The sequence below is a fragment of the Panthera onca genome, chromosome E3 (assembly GCF_046562875.1).
Source record: "Panthera onca isolate mPanOnc1 chromosome E3, mPanOnc1 haplotype 2, whole genome shotgun sequence".
Taxonomy (NCBI): domain Eukaryota; kingdom Metazoa; phylum Chordata; class Mammalia; order Carnivora; family Felidae; genus Panthera; species Panthera onca.
Genome location: NC_138354.1, coordinates 41,401,656 through 41,414,404, shown reverse-complemented (window position 1 = coordinate 41,414,404; position 12,749 = coordinate 41,401,656). Strand labels below are relative to the sequence as shown.

At 66.5% G+C, this 12,749-nt stretch overlaps 2 protein-coding genes across 2 annotated transcripts; one reads left to right on the top strand and one right to left on the bottom strand.

Annotated features, from left to right (window-relative positions):
- Positions 1 to 4: 4 nt before the first annotated feature.
- LOC132676959 (mesothelin-like) lies at positions 5 to 3,309 on the top strand. The gene is made up of 10 exons (XM_060628916.3): positions 5 to 115; positions 774 to 817; positions 921 to 1,020; positions 1,295 to 1,473; positions 1,547 to 1,702; positions 1,796 to 1,938; positions 2,017 to 2,144; positions 2,504 to 2,598; positions 2,836 to 3,022; positions 3,097 to 3,309. The coding sequence occupies exons 1-10, from the start codon at positions 31 to 33 to the stop codon at positions 3,183 to 3,185; spliced, it is 1,206 nt and encodes a 401-aa protein (XP_060484899.2). The 5' UTR covers positions 5 to 30; the 3' UTR covers positions 3,186 to 3,309.
- A 288-nt stretch (positions 3,310 to 3,597) lies between these two features.
- Positions 3,598 to 12,614, bottom strand: LOC132689724 (mesothelin-like protein). The gene is made up of 18 exons (XM_081791588.1): positions 12,609 to 12,614; positions 11,156 to 11,257; positions 10,915 to 11,035; positions 10,417 to 10,479; positions 10,086 to 10,206; positions 8,985 to 9,115; positions 8,042 to 8,246; positions 7,759 to 7,885; positions 7,488 to 7,678; positions 7,070 to 7,160; positions 6,721 to 6,862; positions 6,170 to 6,363; positions 5,935 to 6,090; positions 5,740 to 5,867; positions 5,052 to 5,182; positions 4,878 to 4,972; positions 4,408 to 4,663; positions 3,598 to 3,996 (listed from the first exon to the last, which is right to left on the bottom strand). Exons 1-18 carry the CDS (start codon positions 12,612 to 12,614, stop codon positions 3,731 to 3,733), a joined length of 2,526 nt encoding a protein of 841 aa, XP_081647714.1. The 3' UTR covers positions 3,598 to 3,730.
- Positions 12,615 to 12,749: the final 135 nt, after the last annotated feature.

Here is a 12,749-nt window from a genome sequence, read left to right as displayed (position 1 = left end):
GGGATATCAGACTGGCTGTCCTCCACAGACATGGCCTTGCAGGCTGCTCTGCCTCCCCTGGGGTCCCGTGGGACCCCCACCCACTGCAGCCTCCTGCTCCTGCTTCTCAGCCTCGGTGAGTAATGTGGTGGTGGGGGGGAGGTGCTGCTGCAAAGTAGTGGGGGCCCAAACAGCTGAGGGGCCTCAAGAAAGGCTCTCATTGCCCCACACCTCCTCCCTGCCCGTGGGCAGTGCCCCCTCCCCCATCCTTGGCAGGTGCCCTGAGGTCAGGCAGCTGTTCCAAGTTCTGGGCAGGTGGCCCGAGTCTTGGCGGGTGCTCCGAATCTCGGCAGGTGCCCTGAGTCCTGAACAGGTGCCCTGAGTTCCAGATGGGTGCCCCAAGTTGTAGGTAGGTGCCCTAGACCTGGGCAGGCTGTCAGCCGTGTCTCTGTCCCCAGAGGTGACTGTGGCGGCCCCCCTGCTGGACCTCCACGCCCTGCAGCATTAGCGGCTGAGCCAGGGCAGTGATGGGCGCTCAGGCCAAGCTGAGAGTGTCCATGGAGAGGGTAACTCCTCGGCCGGAGCAGTGAAGGCTTAGGAGGAGGATGAGGGACGCCTGGGCCCCTTGGGGTGGGGTGGGCTGTGACATCATGGGGTGCAGGGGCCTAAGTCTGTGGGGGGAGCGCAGTGTTGGGGGAGCAGCTTTGCCTCCTTCCTACACACGGTGGGGGCCGGTGGCAGGCACCCCAGGAATCCCTGGCTGTCCCTTCCAGCCTTATGCTCTTCCCCTGCAGGGTGGGTGCTACCTTCCAGGGTCTGGGCTGCAGACTCACGACCGGTAAGTTCCCTCTGGGGAGACAGAGGAAGGTGTCTGGCCCCAGGTAGGGGGCCTCGGACCCCCGGCCACGCACAGCTCAGCTACAGCCCTGCTCTGTCCTCAGGGTGTCATGACTCCCTGGCTGCAAGGCACCACCCGGGACCAGTCTTGGCAGCGGCCTGAGCTGACTGTCCTCCTCCCGAGGGACCGGCGGGACACAGAGAGTAAGTGGGAAACCCTGTCCCACTGGCTGTCAAGAGACCCAGGGATGGGGTAGGGTCGTGGGCTCACACCTGCCCATACCCGTGGGCCTTTCTGGCTGCTCGGCTTGCTCCACGGTGACAACCTCGGAGAAGGGACAGAATCACTCCATCCTGCTGATGTGTAAACTGAGGCCTGGAGGGGGTCCTGCATTGCCCAGGATCTGTGTCCCTGAGGTTTGGGAGGAGGAGGTTGACAAGAGACGTCCAGCCCTCAATCCCCCGCCTGCCCCCACAGAGAAAGCCTGCCCACCAGAGCGGAGGGCCCGTGTGGTGGATGAAAACCTTGTCTTCTACGAGCCCTGGGAGCTGGAGGCCTGTGTAGATGGGGCCCTGCTGGCTGCTCAGATGGACCGGGTGAACACGGTGCCCTTCACCTACCAGCAGCTGGGCGTTTTTAAGCGCAAATTGGACGAGGTAGTTCATGAGGGGCTCATACCTGCCCACCCTGCCGGAGCATCCCCAGCCATCCGGTCACCTCCCCGGGCAGCTCTATCCACAGGGGTACCCTGAGTCCCTGGTCCGGCACCTCGGGTACTTCTTCCTTGAGCTCACCCCCGAGGACATCCACAAGTGGAACGCGATGTCCCTGGAAACCGTGAAATCTCTTCTTGAAGTCAGCAAAGGGCACAAAATGGATGCTCAGGTGACAGGGCGGGAGCGGGTGGTGTGAGGCCGTGCAGACCCCAGGGGATTGTGGGTCTCCTTGCCCCAAGGCACCCGTGGCCTCCTTCCACAGGTGGCTGCCCTGATTGCCCGCTATCTGGTGGGAAGGGGCCAGCTGGACAAGGCCACCCTGGACACACTGGCCGCTTTCCATCCGACGTACCTGTGCTTCCTCAGTCCTGAGCAGCTGGAGTCAGTGCACCACAGCGTTGTTTGGTGAGTCCCAGGGGTCCGTCGGGGGTGGTGGGCACGCTGCGCCCTGGGCTCACTGTCCGGGCCCTGCTGCCTCTCCAGGGCAGCCCGGCCCCCGGATCTGGATGCATGCCGCCCGGCCCAGATGGACGTACTCTATCCCAAGGCCCGCCTTGCCTTCCAGAACATGAGCGGGTCTGAATACCTCGAGAAGATGAAGCCCTACCTGGGTGAGCTAGGGTGCACCCAGGGGGCGGTGATGGCCAAGGCTCCCCACGCAGGAGCCGTCAGTTCCTGCCTCACTAGGCTACTGCTGGTGTCACTGGTGGTCACTGTGCCCTGCGCCCTTACGAGTGTGTATAGGTGGAGACCCTGTGAGTTCTGAGCCGACCCAGATGCTCCCGCGGCCACCTCCGGCCTCTGCACGCACCCTGAGGGTCAGATGGGCACCAGGGGAACCCGGGGCCCAGGAGCTCCTTAGGGAAAGGGAATCTTGGGGAAGGAGGACGGCTTCTTGCAGCCTCCGCGCAGGGGATAAGACTGGGGCTGTTGCGAGGTCTCACGCTTGGGGCCCTCTCCCCGCGGTCAGGTGGGGCCCCCACGGAGGACCTGCGGGCTCTCAGCCGTCAGAACATAAGCATGGACTTGGCCACGTTCCGGACGCTGCGGCCCGAGGCAGTGGTGGTACGGCCACGGGGCGGGGCCACATGGGGGCGGGGCCACATGGGGCGGGGGCACGGGAGGGGCGGGGCCAGGCAGGGGCTGCCTTCGCGCCGGGGCGAGCGCCGAATCCTGGAGCGGCCAAGGCAGGGTCTGTGCGCCCGGGAAGGGAAGCGCCGGGAGGTTTGGGCGGAGCAGAGCCCGGCAGCCTTCCGTGGGTGAGGCAGGGCGCCCTTGACCGCCCCCTGGGGGCTCTGGCAGCCGCTGACCGTTGCCGAGGTCCGAAACCTTCTGGGTCCGAACCTGGTGGGCCTGAAGACGGCGCGGGAGGGCAGCCCCGTGCGGGATTGGATCTCACGGCAGCGGCAGGAGGACCTGGACAGTCTGGGCCTGGGGCTCCGAGGCGGCATCCCCAATGGCTACCTGGTCGTGGACCTCAGCTTCCGAGGTGGGCCAGGGTGGCCGGCTGGGTGGGGTCAGAGCGGAGCGGCAGGGGGCGTCTGAGTCACTCCCTCTGTACAGAGGCCCTCTCAGGGGGCGCCCGCCTGCTCCGACCCGGACCTGTGCTCACTGCGGTCCCGACTCTGCTGTGGGCTTTGGTCCCGAACTGAGCCCGCTGCTCCGGATGCTGGACCTGCCCTGCTGGAGGCCCCGCCTGGCCAAAGCGGCCCCGGTGCTCCCTGGCCCGCCTCAAGGGGACTGGGGTTCAATAAAAGGACACTTTCCTTCCCTGCAGAGGCACCCTGTGGTGTTCTGAGGACGTGGTGGGAAGGCCCTGACCTGGTAGATGTGGTTCCCGAGTTGTAGCCCCTCCTATTTGCACTTGGAGGAGGGGGTCCAGGGGAGGTAGTCCAGGCAGGTAGGTGGCCTTCAGGGCCTTCCTATCACTGTTTCCAGTCCCGGGGTCTCCCCTCTGAGTCCAGGCCAACACTCAGGGTGGCGTCTGGAGACACGGCCGGAAGTCCCGTTCCCGGCTGAGAGGGTTTCTGCCCCTCCTCGGGCTCAGAACAAAGGGACACAGGCTGGAAAGTCACCTTGTCTTTTATTCGAATCCCTCAGTGACGCCCCCTCCCCAGCAGCATCTGAGGGAGACCAGAGGGCTGGGACAGCATCTCCGTCAACTCTTCAGGGCTAGCCTCGGGGTGGGCCCAGATCCTCATTCCAGCTCCGTGTCCTGGGAGCTGGATGTGGGTGGGGACCAGCCCTGCGGGCCCCTAGAACGCCGGACGTGGTGGACTCCAGCTACCCGTCCCCGTTTCCCTGCTCGTGGTGCTGGGGCGGCGCCGTCTTCAGAGGCCATAGTGCGGGTGTCCCAGGAGCAGTCCTGGCTGAGCCCTGGGGTGCCCCAGTACAGCAGCCACAGGAGGCCAGAGGGCAGGGCCACAGAGAGTGGCAGGTACCCCAGATGGGCTGGTGGGCTGCCTGTAGGCAGAACATGGAGGGAGCACCCATCAGTCCCAGCTGGGAGCCGCCCCCGGGCTGTCCCGCCGCCTCCCGGGCCTGGGCACCCCCTCAAGGCTCACACCGTCCCTGCAGCTGGGGAAGGCCATGTAGGCTGCTGTCCTGGGCCCTGGGCAGGGATGGCACATCTCCCCCCCCCCCCCCCCCCCCCACTTTCTGGCACTCAGCAGGTTTTGGAGGAGGGGATTTTGTCCTCCAATAACTCAGTCGCCAGTGAAGAGTGAGGCCGGTGTCACCTAGATGCCACCCAGGGAGACAAACAGAAAGAGTGGCCGACAGAGTGTGAGGTTGGGGGTCCACAGAGGCGCTGGGCAGACCGACCGGGCCGAGTGGGGAAGGCCCACCAGAGGCGAGGGCGGGTTGGGAGCATACCGGAGGCGGGGGCGCTGTGCCTGGGAAGGCCTGACGTGGGGGCTGGGTAGGGCCCCCGGGGCGCGGTGTTGGGGGTGACGGTGGTGGAGCGGCCTGGGCCGCTGAGGCCGGCAGGGTCCGAGTCTAGGCCCAGCTCGCCAAGGGCCGACCTGTTGAGGCTGCGCAGCCAAGAGCTGATGGTCGGGTGACTCCGTGCCTTCTGTAGGTCCCCCACGTTCTGGCCCAGCAGTGTCGTCACATTGCCGACACTCAGGCTCTGCGAGGGAAGGGAGGGGGCCGTGGGGGGAGGGCCGGAGGGTCCCGCAGAGGCCAGCTTTGGGGCCAAGGGCAGACCTGGCAGGGCAGTGCTTGACTGAGGAGTGAGCACAGGGGTGAGGCCGGGCAGCAGTGAGCTGGGGTTCACGCGGTCTGCATCCCTCTGACTTTGGGGCTCTTGGGCCTGCCCTGGGCGGGCAGCCCCCAGGGCTCACCTGCAGCACATGGGGGTTCAGATTGGTGAACGTGTCGATGTCCATGGAGACGTTCGCCTGGACCAGATGCCGCAGCTCCTCCACGGGGGCACCTCCTGGGGGCCGGGCAGTGGTGAGGGGAGAGGGGCGGCGGGCTTCTGGGGACGGGCTGCTGCACACAGGGCAGGGTCTCACCAAGGTAAGGACGCATGAAGCGGTAATAGGCAGCCGTGGTCCTGGTGCTGCCGAAAGCCTCTCGGGCCTTGGCGTAGAGCACGTCTTTCCGGCTCTGAGGGCAGGAGGAGATATCCAGGGCCCCGGCCAGCCTGGGGGAGGAGGAGGCTGCTGGGCAGGCCGGGAGCCCCTCACGCTCCTGGCCGCTCCCCTCCACAGCTTTCCTCTTGCCCTCTGTACTGTGCCTAATAGCGTCCCTCCCCAAACTCGCACCTGCCCCAGCCTCAGAAGGTGGTCTTGTTTGAAAACGGAGTTGTGGTCGCTATCTGTAGGTCTATTCTAACATGACCCCACGCTGAATTAGCGTGGCCCAAGGTCTAACAACTGGATGCAAGAAGGAGATCTGTACGCAGACAGAGTGCGAGGCCGCGTGACCATGGAGGCCGAGGCCGGGGCGAGGCGTCTGCCAGCCCGGGAAGGCCAAGGGGTTTGGGCAGCCCCAGAAGCAGGAACGTCCCTGCTGGGGCTGGTCCTGTGACGCCTTGATCTCAGACTTCCGGTCTCCAGACAGCGAGAGGTCTCAAACGGCTGGGTTAATGGCACTCTGTTGTGCAGCCGTAGAAAACTAACAGCCTCAGGTGGCCTGGCCGAGCCCCACCCTCTCCTTGGCTGAGGGGCGGTGAGCGGGGGGGTCACTGGGCCGGCTCACCGGAACTCCGAGGGCCTGATGGCCTGGATCTGCCTGGCACTCATCCAGCAGAGGCGGGAGCCCCCGATGGCCACGAGCAGGGCGCCGGTGAGGGTGCCGTTGTGGTCCAGGTACTTCTGTAGCACAGCCTGGAGGCGCGGCCGAGTCAGCGGGGTCGGCGCCCCCCACCCCCATGCCCCCCCGCACCGCCCTCACCTCAGTCTGGTTCTCCAGGGCCACATCTGAGGCCAGCAGGGCCACGACGGTGTCTCTGGACGTGACGTTCCACTGGCCGATCTCGGAGCGGGAGTAGAGGTAGACCAGCGAGGCGATGAGCGGCAGCTGCTCCTCGGGGACCCCGCGCGGGTAGACCTGGGGTGGAGGTGGGGGGGGTCAGGCCACACCGCCCGGCGCCCGCCCACCTCTTCCCCGAAGCTGGCCCGCGGCGCACCCGAGCCAGCTTGGCCTTGACGACGCGCTGGCACTCGGCCGGCAGCGGGTGCTGCAGCAGGGGGTCCAGGTTGGCTTCGAGCACGCGGCTCCCCAGGCAGGCCTCCAGCTGCACGCAGTCATAGCGCACCAGAAAGAGGTCGTCGCGCAGCGTGGCCGCCGTGATGTCCCCGCGGAGGCAGGGTCTCCCTGTGGCTGGGGGTGGGTTGGGGGTTTGGAGCTGACCTGTGCTGACCTGGGGCCCCACCCACCTCGCTCCTAAATGTGGCCTGCCCTTGACTCTCTCCCCAAGCTTGACCTCTAGCCAAGAAAACTGTGCCCAGACCAGACTGAGTTTGACCTCGACTCCCAACCCAGGCCCGACCTTACAGTTCAGCTCCACCGGGCTCTAACCAACCCCGACGCCCCCCACCCCCTGCGCCCCCCCGGCTGGAAGCAGACCCCTAGGCCACGCCCAGGCCAGCATGCCACATGTTGGGTGAGCCCGCCCTAGGGTTAGGAGCCCAAAGCGGAGGAGACAGAGCATCCCCGGGCCACAGTGGCCACACTGACCTGTGCCCCGCTTGGGCCGAGAGGACACCGACTCAGCCTTGGCCTTCAGAAAGCCAGTGACGAAGCGCCTGGCGTCCTGCTGGCTGAGCCGCCCAGCTCGGTACGTGGCCACCGTGCTGCCGAAGAAGTCCAGGCCCACAGCCTGGCAGAGCGGGCATACAGACTCCATACCCTGACGAGGGGCTGGCAGGGGCCCCTGGTTCCCCCTGCCGCCCCATGGATGGAAACCCTGGGGCAGGGAGGGACTGGGGACACCAGTCCCCAGCGGAGTGGCTGGTGGAAGGCCGGCCGGACGCCCCTCCCCTTGTCCACAGCCAGCTGGACAACCCCCCACTCCAGAGCACCCTACCTGCTGCACCTGCATCCACAGGCTGGAGCTGATGTAGGTGGCCAGGGGTCCCAGAGCCTGCAGCCCCTCTAGGTTCCAGGAACCCGGAGGCCTGGCATGTGGGAAGGGGGCACTGTGTCAGAGTCGGGAGCACAGCCCCGGGGCCTGGAGGCTGCCTGCCTCTCTCCGAGCACCCACTTTCTGGGGCCTGCCCTGCGGGGGACACCCTGCTCAGGAGAGACTCTCCCACTCCGGGTGTGGGGGCAGGGGGCCGTGGGGTTCGGAGGGTGGGGGCAGCACCCCTAAGCCGGTGTGTCCCAGGCTGCGGGGTCAGTGGGGCTGTGAGCCGGGGCGAGAGGTCGAAGGTCAGCAGAGCGGTACACACTGGCGGTCTCCTCCGGAGGGGGAGGCCTGGGCAGAGAGTTCCGGCCCTGCCTACCCAAGCGTGGTCTCCCCACTGGCCAGCAGCGCGTTGAGGGCGGCTTGCTGGGGGGCGGTCAGCCGACGGCAGCGCTGCAGATTCTGCAGCACACGGGGGTCCGCGGCCACGATGCTGGACGCGTCCATGTCGCACACCAGGACCCCGAGGAGCAGCAGGTCAGAGGCGCTGAGCCGCAGGCGGGGTCCTCCCTACGGGATGGCAGGTCAGCGTGAGCCTGGCCCCGCTTCCGGTCCACCCGGCCCGCCCGGGGCCCGCCCGCGGTGCCTACCAGGCAGGCCAAGGCCACACGCTGCAGGGCGGCCCTCTGGTCCGGCAGGTTGGCCAGCAGCTCCGTGTCCCCCTGGGCGGCACGGTGGGTGAAGGCCCGGCAGTCGGCTTCCCTCACCTGCGTCAGGCTGTGGGAGGGTTGGGGGGCTGTCGGGAGGGTGGGGACCGGCCAATCATGCTCTGGGGTGGCCCGGATATCCCTGGGGAGCTGGGGTCCCCGGGACTCCAAAGGAGGCACGCTCAGCCTGTGCCGCCCAGGTTTCGGGCCGGGAGCGGGCACTCACTTGTAGAAAAGCAGCAGGTCTGGCGGGTGGAGCTCAAAGTCGTCCTGGAGGCCGTGCAGCGCGGCCAGGTTGGCCAGGCAGCTGAGCTGGGCAGGGCGGTGATGGGTCACTCGCTCGCCCAGCCCGGGGCTCCCCCGGCCCCCTTCTCTCTGCCACGTTACCCTCCCCCTCAGGGTGGCCCCTTCCCTGCCTGCCTGGACCCCGCCTCACCTGGACATCACGTCGTCTTCCCGTCTCAGCCGCTCTCGGGATGTGTCAAGGCCAGCCCGAGAGTCCTCCCCACCCTGGGCCCCCCTGCGCTACTGTGACTCAGAGGCATTTATCTCAGGGCCGCCTGCCTGGATTTCTTGTGTTGCTTGACTCACTTGGAGGTCGTTCTAGGTTCGGTACTAACTTCATACCAATGTTACAAAGACACGAAATGGTAGCTTTTCTTCTTTCAGTTTCTTTAAACTCAGGGATGGGCAATGCTTGGATCAGTGGTGGGTCGCGGGGAGAGGCCAGCAGGCTGGGGGATCTGCCCCGGGCCCAGAACCCGTCCCAAAGGGGGACGCTGCATGACAGATGGAGGGAGGAAGCGGCCAGCGCAGGCCTGGCGGATAAGCCCTCACCCGAACACAAGAACAGAAGGCAGGGGGTCTGCAGGTAATTGGCAGAGAAGGCCCTAGAAATGATCCAAAGTGGGCAGCAGCAGAGAATCACTCAGGGGAGGGAAAGCCCAACCTCTGGAGGGCCAGACCCCCTGTCGCGTCGGGGTCTACTGAAACGACACCCCTCAGGCGGTGGTGACGCTGGCGGTGTCTCCCGCAGGGCCCCAGTGCTCCCCCCTTCTCTCCCCCACCGTGGGCTCGCCCCCACCCGGGCCCGCAAGCCCCCCGCTGGCCCGTGTCTTGCGCTGGGGACACCCCTGCCCTCAGCACCCCAGCCTGTGCCCATCCGCCACAGCCATTCACCTGCCAGGCTCTGAGGAGGACCCGGCGAGTCGCCATCGCCCTGATGAGAGCGGAGAGCTGGTCCCGGGGCAGCTGGCTGGCCGGCTGGCACCAGAAGCTGTGCAGGAGGGAGGCGTTGGCACTGGGCAGAAAGGAGGCAGGCGGTGAGGTGGGGGGGGGGGGGGTGTAGCCCGGACTGCAGTGCACAGGAGAGAGGTCAGCTCCCCAACACCCAGGGGCTGAGACACAGGAAGGGTGGCTGGTGGCGCCTGGGTGCAGGCAAGACCGCTGCTCCGCTCGGCACGCACTTGTGCCCCTGTGGCACGTAGTTGGCCCCAGACTCCAGGCGATGAGCAGGGCTTCAGTATGGCCCCGGCCCGGACTCTGGGTCTGTGCTCCCGCCCGAGGCCCGGTCCCAGGGGGCTCCGAGCTCGAGTGAGCTCCCCGGCCCCAGCAACGGCTGAGTGTTTGGAGCAGATGTGGTCCGGGCATCTGCGGTGTCACCACGGCCAGGCTGGTTCCTAGCTGAGTGCTCCGCAGGCTGTGCGTCTACTAAAATCCGTGCGTGGGGAGGGCGTCTCACGGGACTTCAGCCTGGGTCTCCAGCCCTGCCTAATCAGCACACTGATTGGTCAGTGATTGATGGTCCACGAGAGGTCTCTGACTCCCAGGGAAGGGAAGGGTGGCTGAGCCCACGCATGAGCCCTCTGAACAGTGCTTGGGAATTACCGAGTCTCTGTTTAGGACCTGAGAGAGCAGCCAAGCCTCGGGGCAGGGGAAGAAAGCCGAGAGGACTCTGGCCGGGAGAGCAGTGTGAGAGGTGAGGGGTTCAGCGGCCCCGGCCCCAGCTGCGACAGCCTGGGGGACCCACTCTTGGCTACTCTGGTGTGGTTGGGACATGATGCAGGACACTGGGTGATCTGGGCCACCTTGGGGCAAGGTCGGTGAGTGCTGGGGCAGCCCTGCCTCAGCCTCACCCGGGCCATCAGGTGCAGCCCCTGGAGCCGCACCCCCCCCGCCCCCCCCACCCCCCCCACCCCCCCCCGCCTGCCAGGGGTCAGCTGCCAGGATGTGACCTGTAGGTTGGAACTGCAGGAGGGGCTGGCACTCACCTGGCCCACAGGTCAGCCCTGCTGGCATCCAGCCCTTCCTGGGAGAAGCCCTGGGCCTGGGGACAAGAGCAGTGGGCGGTGAGCCACACGAGGAGGGCGAGGCCTGGGCTCACCTGGGCACCTGGAACAGAACGGGCCATGAGTGGCTGACGCCCCCCCCCCCCCCCCCGCGGCACGGCTGCGCCTGCCTGGTGGGGGCATCCGTCAAGGGTCTGCCCAGGGCTCCCTGTGTCCCTATGACCACAGATGGTCCTGCCACCTGAGAGGAGCCGGCCGTGGGAACCACCCCCGGAGGGTCCACGGTGCCCTTTGTGAGGGGGGGCAGTCTCACCTGCTTTTAGGCCCATGGCTGTGCAGGAAGGTGTGGGGTCACGGGCGGTGGGTTCGGGACACGCTGGAGAGGAGATAGGACGTGATGAGGCCCACGCCATCACCGTCCCCTGCCCTCCTCAGCCCGGGCACGGAGAGGGCATTGCAGTCTGGGGTCACACAGGATGGCTGCCCCACAAGTGTGTCTGTCTTTGGGGAGGGTAACAGCCCCACAAACAATAGCTCTGCGGAACCAAAGGGAGCGGCAGAAGGGGGCCGGCCCTAACCCCGGGGCCTTCCTTATCGCAGGTCAGGGCTCATGGCACCTGCAGGCTCTGTTGTCTCCGATAAACAGATCTCCACACAGCTGCAGGGCAGGGGCGGTGGTCCCAGTAAGTCCTCCGCACGCTGGGAGCTGGGGGTTGAAGCTTCAGGGGTTCCCTAACCTGTGCCCACACCTGGGTGGCCTAGAAAGCTCTCTTCTCCTCCAGGGAGACCTGGAGGCCCAGCCAGACCTTGCCTCCGGCCACAACCCCCACCACAGCCCCGGAACAGCCCTGGCCAGCCTGCAGATGGAGGTCCTGAGGGTGTTGGCGCTTGTGGGCTTCTAGATTCCGCTCCACCCAGGGTGTTACTGTCCTCTGCAGGGAGCAAAACGTTAGCTCAGAGGGGCTCAGCTCCCCACCCAGAGCCACGACGACACTGACTCCCAGCCTGCGCCCTGAGGTTCGGGTGGCCCTGCCCCAGCCGTCACTTCTCACCTGGGCTCGGAGACCTTCTGCTGTAGAGGGAGGCTGCTCCCGCGCCCCGGGGTGGCTGTCCAATGCAGGGGGGTATAAGCCAGGTGACGGGTGCTCCAGCCACTAGGGACCCCAGCCCACCGAGTGTGTCAGACCCTGCAGCTGAGCCCTGGGGCACAGGGCTGGTGCAGGGGGTGGGCACCTGTGTCCCTGCTCGGCTCCATGCCTCGCCTGACACCCTGCCTGCCTGGCCACCCAGTCCTGCAGCGATGCCTACCTGGCAGATGTGCAGGGGAGAGACCAGGGCTGTGCCAGGTGACGGTGCCGTGTCCGCCCCGGGGGAACTTGAGCACAGCAGACACCTGCCCTCCGGCCCCGGCGGAGCGACAGACTGAGCTCACGGTTGGCAGCCGCCCAACGCACACCCCTGCCCACTGGGGAATGTGTCTGTGCCCTGGGGGTCACGTGTGTATTCGTACACGTGCGTGTCTGCAGCTGTCGTGTGTGCTGCTGTCCTTGTGCACACGCGTGTGCCTGGGGGCGGCCACAACTATGCGAATGATAGATGTGTTCCCCACAGGGACGTCAGGCACACGTGGATCCAGTGTGGCACCGGGGTTCAGCGACGCATGCGGCACTTTCTGCCCCGTGAGCGTGTGTGTCAGTAAGTGTGCATGCTGTGAGGCGGGGAGGGGATGAAGGCAGCAGACAGGTGTCCTCAATGGCAAAGAGTTGTGGTGCACACGCTCTGGGGCCCAGGATGGGTCCCCTGAGGTAGAGTGGGAGGTGCCGTGGAAGCTTATCCCCAGCTAAGGGGGGCAGGGCCCGGGGGATACGGGGGCCTGGAACCCCATGGTGCTGGGTCAGCCACCGAACTACTGTCATCAGCACCACAAGGAGAGCCACACGTGCCCAGAGAGCCAGGCTCACCGCCAAGCAGGCGTGTTGACCCAGGGCCTAAGGCGCCAACAGCTAGAGGGACCGGCTGAAGACAGCTCCCCCCTCCCCTGCTGTGGACAGGCCTCACCGAAGTCCAGCTGCCCTTCCGCATGGCTGGGGGCTGGGCCCCACCAGCACACGCAGCTCCCCAGTGGGGACCTGCCCATGCTCTGGCCCCACCAGCAGTGCCTGTCCTGCCACTCTTGCTAAGGAAGCTCTCCTTTTCCCCCTTGCCCAGAGGCACCTGCACGATCCCCACACCCTCCAGCTCTGCCCACCCATGGCCGGGGCGGGGGGGGGGGGGCACAGACGGGCCGTGTGCGCCTGTGTCTGGCCTCTGCAGTCTCAGCCTAGAGGCCCACAGGGTGGTGGGAGACAACCTCCCAGCCTACCCGTAGGAAGCAAGGTCCAGACCTGGCCTGTGGGTGGCTTTCTGGATCCCGGGGGGATTCAAGGCACCAAGGAGATCTTTTACGGGGAGCAGCAGCACACGGAGAACGTTCCCTAGAACGGTGCCTACTCCTGTGGGCCTTACCGTCATGCCTTCCTACCTTGGGGACTACGAGGTATACCCAGCCCTCTGACTTCTCTGTTGTTGGCTCTGTAGGCCCAGCCCTTGGGCCCCCCCAGGCCAGTGTGTCCAGACAAGTGTCCTGCGGCTGGTCACACCTGCCTC